This window comes from Pteropus vampyrus, unplaced genomic scaffold (assembly GCF_000151845.1).
Source record: "Pteropus vampyrus isolate Shadow unplaced genomic scaffold, Pvam_2.0 Scaffold12, whole genome shotgun sequence".
In the NCBI taxonomy this organism is placed as follows: domain Eukaryota; kingdom Metazoa; phylum Chordata; class Mammalia; order Chiroptera; family Pteropodidae; genus Pteropus; species Pteropus vampyrus.
Window position 1 is genome coordinate 5,186,880 of NW_011888793.1, and position 11,220 is coordinate 5,198,099.

General features: G+C 42.5%; 1 protein-coding gene across 1 annotated transcript in view; it reads left to right on the forward strand.

The window, feature by feature from the left end:
* The first annotated feature begins 4,832 nt into the window (after positions 1–4,832).
* The window catches only part of IL12A (interleukin 12A), a 12,322-nt gene continuing 5,934 nt past the window's right edge, over positions 4,833–11,220 (forward strand). The window contains exons 1-6 of the mRNA XM_023524499.1: positions 4,833–5,159; positions 5,843–5,997; positions 8,745–8,858; positions 9,200–9,241; positions 9,318–9,359; positions 9,456–9,599. Of these exons, the coding sequence (XP_023380267.1) occupies positions 5,144–5,159; positions 5,843–5,997; positions 8,745–8,858; positions 9,200–9,241; positions 9,318–9,359; positions 9,456–9,599 (513 nt within the window). The 5' untranslated portion in view covers positions 4,833–5,143. The remainder of the gene's footprint in view (positions 5,160–5,842; positions 5,998–8,744; positions 8,859–9,199; positions 9,242–9,317; positions 9,360–9,455; positions 9,600–11,220) is intronic.

The window sequence follows — 11,220 nt, forward strand, 5'->3', positions numbered from 1 at the left end:
TATAATCTGATTTGCAAGACAAAGCTAGATGGCCAGAGATTACCCTCTCTATTTTGCAGATATGAATGGTTTGACCAAGCTCACACAGTTACGAAATAGCAGAAGAGAGAATGTAGATCTTTTGATCATAGCTCCAAAGTTACTTCAGCTCTACCACAGCCTTTCTGGCTCAGCTCACTATTTTTCTCCCTGCTGCTGAAACATTTCACCACAAAAGAAGAAATTGCTCCATGGAACCAGCCTCATCAGCACATCACGCTTGCAGTTGGTACACAACAAGGAACATAAAGCTCTGCTTCTGACTCTGACAGGTCACCTTTCAGGATTAGAGGAGTACTGGACCCCATACTGTCAGATACAATGAGAGCACTTGCTGATGTATGCTCGAATTCAATGACACCCATGGAATAGAACTGCAGGAAAACTGACAGCAGAGTCCTTGCTATGTTATGAAGGACCATAACATTTACAGTACCTATAGATTTCTCTTACAGTTTCAGCTGATCACAAGCCTCCTTGAGACCTCACTTTTTCCAAGGATGGGCTGCCACTCTAAATTATGGCACTGAAGATGCAGTCCAAAGTATTCTGTTTAGGGCCTATGATTATGAACTGTCTACTTATCAAGAAGAATAATGATGAAGGCAGGCATCTTGAGCTATACCAGTCAGCTTCATATCAGCCTGAGTTTCTCAATCCAGCACTATTAGTACACAGTATCCTGTGTACTGTAGGGCATTTAGCAGCATTTAGCATCTTTCCTCTACCCACCAGATGCCAGTAGTAAATGCACTAGGTGTCCCTTACCCCATTATGACAACCAAAAATGTCTCCATACATTGCCATATATCCACTAGGGAGTAAGATCACCTCCAGTTGCAAACCCCTGATGTAGGGCCTTAATATATTCTTCCAAATTCTTGAAAGGCCCCTGGATTCCCGGTGATGGAATGATTACGTGAGTTCCCAGATGGGCCCATGGCTCAAAGTGATTGGGAAAGAAATAACTAAAAGAGAAACTATCTGAATATATCAAACTATATTTTGAAGTTTGCAAATAACTATCTTGAGTTATCCACTTAGAAAAGATGTCTTTACTTATCTCCATTTTGGGCAGAATAAGGACTTGAGACGAAGAGAATTAAATTGGTCATATTCTTCAATCAATGACATCATTGGTTTCTTCTCCCATATGTGTGTATATAGGCATTTAGATACTTTCTTTACCCCCATTCCTTATTCTCATCCCCCTCATTCCTCAGTGGGATTTATCATACTATGTTTAACATATATCTTTCTGTCTTTAAGTGTCTTTGTGTAACATGTACCATTTTGAATACATTCTTCTCATTTAAGTGAATAAAGGTCCATAATCATTTATCAGAATTATGAAATCTACCAAGTTCTGGACATCAAAAGTTTTTTCTTAAACTCAGTTAGCAGAAAAATATGACTCAAGGGACAAGAGGTTATTTGTATTCTTTACCCACTTAGTGTAATCATTCCTACATTTTTCTGCAGAAATATTATGTTTAATTAGGAGAGCCTCCTCTTCCCTTTCTAAAGTCCAAATTCTTTGAATTCTAAACTAAAGCTGAATCCAAGGGGTTTAATTGTCTACCTGTAGTAGTATGTACAGATCTATATTTTGTTTTTACCTCTATATTTATATCCAGTACCATGTTTTTAAGACCTATGCATGTTGCTGCATGTACATCCCATCCATTACTTATAACTGCTACATAATATTCCGTAAAGTGGATCCCTCACATTTCACCTACTCATTCTCCAATGTTGGGCAACTAGATTGCCTCCAAATCCTCACCACTATAAACAATGACTTAATGAACAACCTCACACATGTCCCTTTAGGGGCCTGCATAAGAATCTCTTCGGGATATATACTTAAGATAGAACATGGAGTCATCAAGTGTGCATGTATTTAATCTGACCAAGCCAGAATGCCATCCAATATAGCTGCATCCATCTACTTGTATTATATAAAGGACCCTGGAATCCTACATTTTCAACAACACTTGTCAGTATCCATATACTTATTTTTGCCAGTCTCAATTACAAAATGATATCTCATTCTTGTTTCCATTTGCATTTTTCTGATTATAACATATCTGAGTATCTCAAAAAGCTGGTTAGCCTTTGGGTTTTCTGTAGATCACCTGTTTATAAGTTTTGCCCATTTTCATTGGGATTTCTGTCTTGTTCTTTCTGATTTACAGGAGTTCCTTGTATACTTCCCTATTGGTTTTAGACATTGCAAAACATCTTTTCCCAATCTGTCAGCTGTTGTTCACTTTGTCCATGGTTAACGAGAAATCATACTACAGAAATTCTTAATTTTTATGTATTCATATTTATCAGTATTTGGTCTTATGGCTTGGGGCTTTGATGGTTTTAAGAAATACTTCCCACTCTTGAGTGACAAAATAGTTTCCTACATTTTCTTCCACTACTGTAATAATTTTACTTTTCACATTTAGTCTTTAATCCATTTCTAAGTGGCTTGGCTTCTGTATTTTGTTTTAGGTTGGAGTCCAGTTTTATTTTTCACCGCATAGTGAGCACTTTCTACTAAACAATCCATACTTTCCTCATTAATCTGGATGTCATCTGTATCTCATGCCAAATACCCATATATACGAGTCTGTCTCTAATTTTTCTATTTTGTTTCAGTGGTTCATCTGGCTGTTCTTTTGTCAAACACTATTTTTATTACTATTGCTTTGAACTATGTCTTTATTATCTGGAAGTACCAATTCCATGTCTTCATGATTCTTTTACAAGTTTATCTTAGATATCTATATGCTTCTATTCTCATATATTTTAGGGTAGGTTTATTATTAAGTTCCTCAAAAGTTATTTGTAATTTATATTGGGATTGTATTGAATATATAAATTAATTAGAAGAGACTTGAGCTCTTTATATATTAAGATCTTCCACCCAAAAGTATAGAATTTATTTCCATTTCAATTAAATCACTCTGTGTTCTACATTTAACTGCATCCTAAATGGCAACAAACAGCTCTTCACCTGTCATTTGCTTCACACAATCTGTTAGGTGAAATTGTTTCTGACAGCGCACTGGTCTCCATTCCCACAGGAAATTCACAGATGGGAGCATTGGAAGGAGCCTTAATGATCCACTATTGCTCTTATTTACACACATCTAAAAGACCCTATCACCCTCAAGCAGATGATTTGCCTAGGGGGGCTGATGCCAACAACAGAAAGAGCTTGAATCAGGCCAGGGGCTATCACAGCTTTCTCTTAGTTGGCTTCATCACCCCATCTTCAATGGAGATTGGCTCTGCCAAGTTTTCATAGTAGTACCTCAGGGCTAACAGTGACCACATCTAATCTGACATCAATGAAGACCCAGAGGAGAGAAAGAAGAAGCACCTACTCTTCTTTCTTGTATCCCAAAAAGTTTATCCCTATCCAAGATCGGGACCTCTGCAGAAAAGTGGACACTGGCAGCTCCACAGTGAAGTCCTGGGGCCCTTACAGTTGAAGTGCAGTAAAACCCATCAGAAGCTTTGAGTGAATGACCAAACACACCCTTTCCTTTCATACACACCCAGGATGACTAATGCTTGTGGTAGAAATGAGTGAACTGAAAAGTCCCACAAGAACCTCAAACCCAATACATCCAAAATGGAACTTTTGTCCCCCAAACTCACTCCCCTCTTACAGTAACCCCGTGGAGGAATGGAAACAACCCCTATTCAACCATTCTCAGTGCCTTTCTGCCCCCTCCCCGCCTGCCACCTGAGGAGTTACCAAGCCTTGGCCCCTATCTGCCCTGAGAATCCCTCCTGCCCACCCACTGTTCTCTATTCCGAATGGAATCTTGGCCATGCCCTCCCAACTGCTCCCTCTGCTCCACTCCTGACCCCGGGGATCCATCCTCAATACTACTGCTGAAGAAATCTTTGCATCATACAAATCCAACCATGTCTCCTGCCTAAAACCCTAGAAGACTTCCCACAAACCTCAGCAGACTGTAGACTCTTTAGCATGGCATCTATTACCCTCACAGCACAGCCCCATTGTCTTCTCCAACCTCACACTCTGACAGCAGAACCCCTAGATCACTACTTTCCTCTACTCTCCCTGACTGTGCTTCTATACCCTATTCCCCCTACCTAGAACCTACACCCCACCACACTGGAAGTGGTCTAATGCCTACTCATACTTCAATACTCAGGTCGGGGCTGCCCCCGGCTCCTGGAAGCCTCTGCTGCTTCCTCACCCCCACTACTCCTGCTGAGGTGCCTTCTCCAAGCTTCTTCTCCCAGGACTCTGTGCATCCATCCCACTAAATTGTCACGATTCCCTCCAGGACGCTGTAAGAAACTGCATTCTATAAGAGAGCAGTTACTGCGCAGCCAGTCTGGTCTAATCCCTCTTCATGTTTAAGATAGAACCCAGGAACAAAACACACTGAGTTAGACTTGGTGTGGCAGGGACCCAAAGGGGCCTGTTCAAGGCTAGGTATCCCGTGCCTGGCACAATGTTGGCTTGGAACAATATAGACCATCTGAATGAATGAATAAATGAAGGCAGGAACGTATGAATGAATTGCCCATCCCCATGCAGAACTAGGCGGAAGATCAGGATCAGCGTACATCCTGGATATGCTAGATGAGAAGTGGATGGCACTACTTGGCGCTCTGCCGGGAGGGGGCGCTGCAGGGCGGCGGGACTCAGGCTGGGTAGCTGGGAGTTGGGGGCGGGGGCCGTCCCGGAGACAAGAGGCAGGGGGTCGGGCGTGCCCGGCAGCCCGGTGCATCCTACTCTGCGCGAATTTCGCTTTCGCTTTGGGCCAGGTCGGAGGCGGCGGGGCCGTCCCGAGAGACTGCAGCTGGATACCCGGGGAGTTAATCCGAAAGCGCCTCAAACCCAGCTTGGTCGAATTCCACGTGTCACCAAGAAGCTGATGTAGAGAGAGACAGAGAGAGAAAGAAAGCAAGAGACCAGAGTCCTGGGAAAGTCCTGCCGCGCCTCGGAGCAATTATAAAAATGTGGCCCCCTGGGTCGGCCTCCTAAACACCGTCCTCACCTGCTGCATCCAGCCCTCGACGTCCAGCTGCTGGCTCGGTGTCCGCGCAGCGCCCACTCAGCATGAACCCACCGCACGGTGAGTACCGGGGCGGCCAAGGCTCGGGGCGCCGGTGGGGAAGGGAAGCAGCCCGGGAACAGGAGGCAGAAACTCGGGACTGCTCAGGGAGACTGAAGACAATCAGCAATTTCGTGTATAGAGAGAAAGGGTGGGGAAAGACTTATCCGTGGTTACCGTGCGCAGAGCAGGACACTGTCTTTTAATCTTGAAACAGCCCTGTGAGCTAAATATCATTGTGCCCACTTCACGAGTGAGAAACTGAGGCCCCACGGGATGGTTTCTTGCCCAACGTCCCTCTGCTACAGCGCTAAGAGGGCAGATCCCAGCCTACTTCAAAGTGAGGCTTTGTCACCCCACTCTTTTCAAAACACTGGATGGTGAGCCTGGCGAGTCACTTCACCACTTAGCCTCAGTTTCCCAGCTTGTGAAGTGGCAATTTTTTCGGAATGAGCTCTGAGTCCAACACCCTTGTCTGAGCTATTGGGGGTCTTCAGAGCCAGTTGGCTTCTAACCCTACAATAGAGCACTGCCTTCCAAGAACTTGATTCATCTCTCAGGTGTTCAAGGAAGATTGAAAAAGGGTGGAGGGAGGAAGGTGCTCAGAAGGTGGACGAGTTCAGATGGCCAAAATGGATGGAAGGTAGAGGCAGGCCAAATCGTTTAGGCCGACAAGCTGAGTCAGCCCCATCATTCCCTTCCAGGACTCCTCCTTGTGGCCACTCTGGTCCTCCTAAACCACCTGGACCACTTCAGTTTGGCCAGGAACCTCCCCACAGCCACACCAGGCCCAGGAATGTTCAAGTGCCTCAACCACTCCCAAAACCTGCTGAGGGCCGTCAGCAGCGCACTTCAGAAGGTGAGCTTTTCAATGTCCCACTTTGCAGCCTCTCTAGGGAAGGGGTTTCTCTGAACCCCTAGTCACCTGAAGGAACTGCAGGGAAATTGTGGACGTTAATCAGGAGCTGTCAAGAGAGGAAGAGGGAACTTTACAAATGGCCCAACTATTAGCTAAAGAGTCTCAATGAAATTGTGTCTCCAGAGAAAGCAAGAGTGGTAATAAATTATAATGGCATTCATTTTGGCTGTGTCTATACAGAGGAAAGTGGATATTTACAGTGTTCCCTGTAGCCTGCCAACAGAGATGGAATTGTGTCAGGCCCACACTGTTTCTCTGACACACTTATCAATCCAGGAAACCGTTATTAGGTGCAGCCTCAGTGCTCCAGGGGCTACAAAGACAAATTAGACTTACCCTTCACGCTGCTCACCAGCTTCCAGTCTGGTGACTCAGTGTGTTGTCGGAGCAATGCATTTTAGGGAGCCTGTGACAGTACATATCCAGCCTTCATTTTTTAGGGATAGAGTTATATAATTTTATTTACAGCCTCATTCATTTTTTAGGTTTCCAATTTTAATGCAAAAAAAAATTTTTTTGCCTTTCAAAGCTGTTCCAGTGGCTATTGCTTTTGCTGCAATGGCCAAACACTCGTTTGCCTTCTTGCTCTCTAGTAAATCTTTCTTGAATATTTTTAGCTTGTTGTTTTATGAGGATCTTAAAATAAACTCAGTGCCACAAGGCCTTCTTAAAGAACTCCTTTTTCCCTTATCTTTCATAATGTGCTGCCGATTGTTCCTTACAGTTCAATCCATCTTAATTAAAAAGGCGGCTCACCAAACGAAAACTGTAGAGATAAGTGCTTTGGTTCTTGAAGAAAGGTTCAATATGGATAAAATTGAGGAGCTCCAGTTTAAATAGATGTTTTATGTGAAAAACCTGATTCTTCTACTCCCAGTTGTAGCATGGAAGGTCAAAAGATTGTAGAACTCAATTTGATATACATTTTTAAATATCATTCCTGTGTTAAATTTGCCAGAACAAATAGCTGGCTAACACAGAAAACAGAGGTGGCAAGTGCATGCCATTCACTGGCCATATCCAGCTTACAGTTTTGTAGAGTTCACCCCATGTCTTTTATATTTTACTTTGAATTTTTAGTTTGATGCTATTGAAAAAGTGGACCTTTCATAAAAGCATCCAAATTTCCAGCTTCTCTTGAAAAAAATCTGAAGAACTCTAACAGTGGGCCCACATTTCTATATCTAACTTTGTACCGCCTGCTCAGGAGAGTGGCTGCCCGGGTCCACTTGGACCCCTCCAGGAATAGGGTATTTGTTTTCTACTGCTGCTGTAACAAATTACCACAGACTTAGTGGCTTTAAACAACCCAGATTTATTATTTTACAGCCCTAGAGATCAGAAATCCAAAATGGATCTCACTGGGGTAAAATCAAGGTGTCAGCAGAGCCATATCCCTTTCTAGAGACTTTAGAGGAGATTCTATTTCCTTGCCTTTTCCAGCTTCTAGAAGCTGCCAACATTCCTTGGTATATGGCCTCTTTCCATCTTCAAAGCCAGCAATGGCCAATTGAGTCTTTCCCATGCTGCGTCACTCTGATTTTGACTCTTTGACCTCCCTCTTTCATTTATAAGGACTCGGTGATTACACTGAAACCACCCAGATAATTCAAGATAACCAACTCTCTATTTTAAGATTTGCTGATTAGCAACTTAACGTCCTCTGCAACCTTAATTCCCTTTGCCTTGTAACATAACACCTTCTCAGATTCCAGGGATTGGGAGGTAAATATGTTTGGCGGGGGTGGGGTTGGGGGGGGGTGTGCATTATTCTGCCTACCAGACAGGAATTTTACTACCAGCTCCCAAATATGTTCTGTACTCTCAAGCCTTGATTCATGGCTCATGCAATTCTCTCTGCCCGAAACGCCTCCTCCTCTGCCATCAACATTCTAACCTTCTTAATACCAACGTCTGTCTCCAGTGAAGCGTTTGCTTCTCTTTTCAGCCCATCCCCAGGACCTTTACACCCTTCTCAGTGCTTCTACCTGCTGACCCGCCTCCTAGTCCTTTGGGCACTTGTCTGTCTTCTCAGATGAACTTAGAATCCTGGAGGATGTAACACAGTCCTCTTCGTTGTCATGTTCCTTAGTACCTAGCATAGTGCCTAGCACACAGTAGGCTTGTTGAATGGAAAAATGATCTCAATCTTCAATCAAAAAGTCATCTATTTCTTAAGTTTCATAATTATATTCAACTGTGCCTTCCAACATATTTGAAGGATGATAGTTACATGTGTGTGTACCACAAATCTCAACTTGTCTTTAAGGTTCCATGTTTGTTATATCCATCAAATTATGAACTTAACAGTTCCCCTTTAGAAGTTATAATTTAAAAGATATTCATAAAACACTGGAGCTTTGGCAGAAGGAAAAAAAAAACTGTTTTCACCAGAAGCAAGTGTCACAATGTGTAGATGCTGATCAGCACAGCCTGTTGAAATGATTTATAGTGTTTACATAATGGAAAAACACATCATCCAGGGGAACATGTCGTAAACGCAAAAGGAGAGGAGGGAGGGAGAGAGTGCCAATGACCTGTTTCCTTTTGTCTTATGAAAAGCCCAAATTTCCTATAGATCAAAGGAATAGAGGTCAAGAGCAGCCAGCTCTGGCTTTGCTGCACTCCAAGGTATGGGGAGCCAGGTGCCTTATTATTACAAACTAGGCTTCTCATGTTTTTTACAGGCCAGACAAACTCTAGAATTTTACTCCTGCACTTCTGAAGAGATTGATCATGAAGATATTACAAAAGATAAAACCAGCACCATAGAGGCCTGTTTACCACTGGAATTAACCACGGTATGGATGATTTTCCTCCAAAAGCACGTAATACAATTAAAAGCTGTGTGTCAAAGTCATTTTCTTCCCAAAAATGTGCATGTTGCTGGTCTCCACCATCATGGGACTTTAACAGGTCCCACTTCAAAGTTAGATTTAAAAAAAAAAATTATAAAAACAGATATGGTTTTTCACAACAATGTGAATGTGCTTAATACTACTGAACTGTACACTTAAAAATAGTTAAGATGGTAAATTTTGTTGTTTTTATCCTAATTTTAAAAAACATGTATTTGAGAAGGAAAGTCAGAAATTTTTATATTAAGAATATCTTTGATGTGTGGTTTTTTTTTCCCCACTAGAATGAAAGTTGCCTGGTTTCCAGAGAGATCTCTTTCATAACTGTAAGTCAAAAAATTAAAGGATTCAGCCTATTTTATGAATTTATACCATTGATGTCTGATTTTTTTTTTCTTCTAGAATGGGAATTGCCTGGCCTCCGGGAAGGCTTCTTATATGATGGTAAGGCACAAAACTCTTTCCTCAAATGCAGTAGGGGGTCAGGGATGTTTCTAGACCATCTCAATGGTTTCTACCCCATTTTGTCATATCACCTAGACCCTCTGCCTTAGTAGTATCTATGAGGACTTGAAGATGTACCAGGTGGAGTTCAAGGCCATGAATGCAAAGCTTTTGATGGATCCTAAGAGGCAGATCATTCTGGATCAAAATATGCTGGCAGCTATTGATGAGCTAATGCAGGTAAGGGCTTCATCCTATCAGTGAGAACAACTCCTTTGTGCTGAGACAGCCAGCCAGGGTCCCAGAAGAGGTTTACAGTCAGCCCTTCCTGGACTGGGAGAGACCTGAAATCCCCTTCTATAGCTCCTGCAGCGCTATGGCCTCGAGGGCGCCCTCTAGAGAAAGGGCAAATGTGAGCAAGTCCAATTAAAAAAAGCAGCCACCCATCTGTTGACAAGTGGTATGCACCAGGCAAATGCTTTCATACATTTTCTAATGTCAGCCCTACAACAACCATTTGGGGTCTGTACAAAGGTGGAAACTGAAGCCTAGAGAGTGAGCCACTTGTCCGAGGTCATACAGCTTGTAAGTGGCAGAGCCAAAATCTAAGCCCCCATCAAAGGGATTCCACTGCAATTCTCACTCACCTCTAAAGGCTCCAGGATGGGCTTGTGAGTGACCAGCATGCAAAACAAGAGAAAACAAGCAGGACTAGTGCCAGTGCATGACCCATTCTGAACCAAAACGTGAATGAAATGAAATAATGACCTATCACCTGGGGAGCGCCACGTTACTCGTAAACAAGAACTTGATTTGTAATTTCTGAAGCATCATAGCACACGATGCTAATACAAAACATAGAAATATTCATGTAAGAAAGAGCAGGGTGAGTGATCAGGGCATGCGATAAAAATGTGGTATCAGAAATCATGTCTAAAAAGGGCTTTATTTTTATTTCATTCATTCATTTTTTTTGGGGGGGGGTGCCAAATTACCTGTTCAAAAGGCAGCAAATGTAATACGAGTATCAAAGAATGTTACCATCCAGTGAGTTGTGGATATTTCATTTTCAGGACCAACAGTCAGGTCATTTGGGCACCGGAATCAATTCTACCAATAATTAGACTATGCCAAGCCATTTGTCCCTGGGTGCCTCAGTTTCTTCCTCTATAAAATGGGAAGACTTTAGCCACCCTACCTTTCTTTTAGGCTTTTTCTGAGGAACAAGTATTGATCATTGTGCAAATATAAGGTCTTGCATTGAGTTTTCAAAGGGCTAAAAGTCGGAGGTTTATTTATGTGACCTATATGAGTGTCTGTAGTCAACAGGTCTGTTACTGATAAAATGTTTCGATCAATAGCAATCTATCACCTCCCTGTTCTAAAAATGACTTAGCTTCTTAATGTAACATATAAGAATTAATTAGATTTGCAGCAGATGTCATCTTAACAGAATTGTTCCTGTCTAAAATGTAACTTCCGCTGATGATTTTCTAAATAGCTTTAAGGGTCTTTTCAGAGCTCACTGAAGATACATGTGCTTGGATAATGAGAATTTCTTCTCTCAGGTTCTGCCTGGCCATCTGGCTGGGAGTAGACTGGCTTGGGTTTAGATGTCATGAGGGAGTTGGTTGCAAGGCTCTGAAACATGTGTTGGCTTCCCCCATTTTTATGGATGAATGTTTTAATTTTGGAATACCATATATGTCATGCTCAACATTTATTCTCCTAGGCCCTGAATTTCAACAGTGAGATTGTGCCACAAAAACCCTTCTTTGAAGAACCAGATTTATATAAGACTAAAATCAAGCTCTGCATCCTTCTTCATGCTCTCAGAATTCGTGCAGTGACTATTGATAGG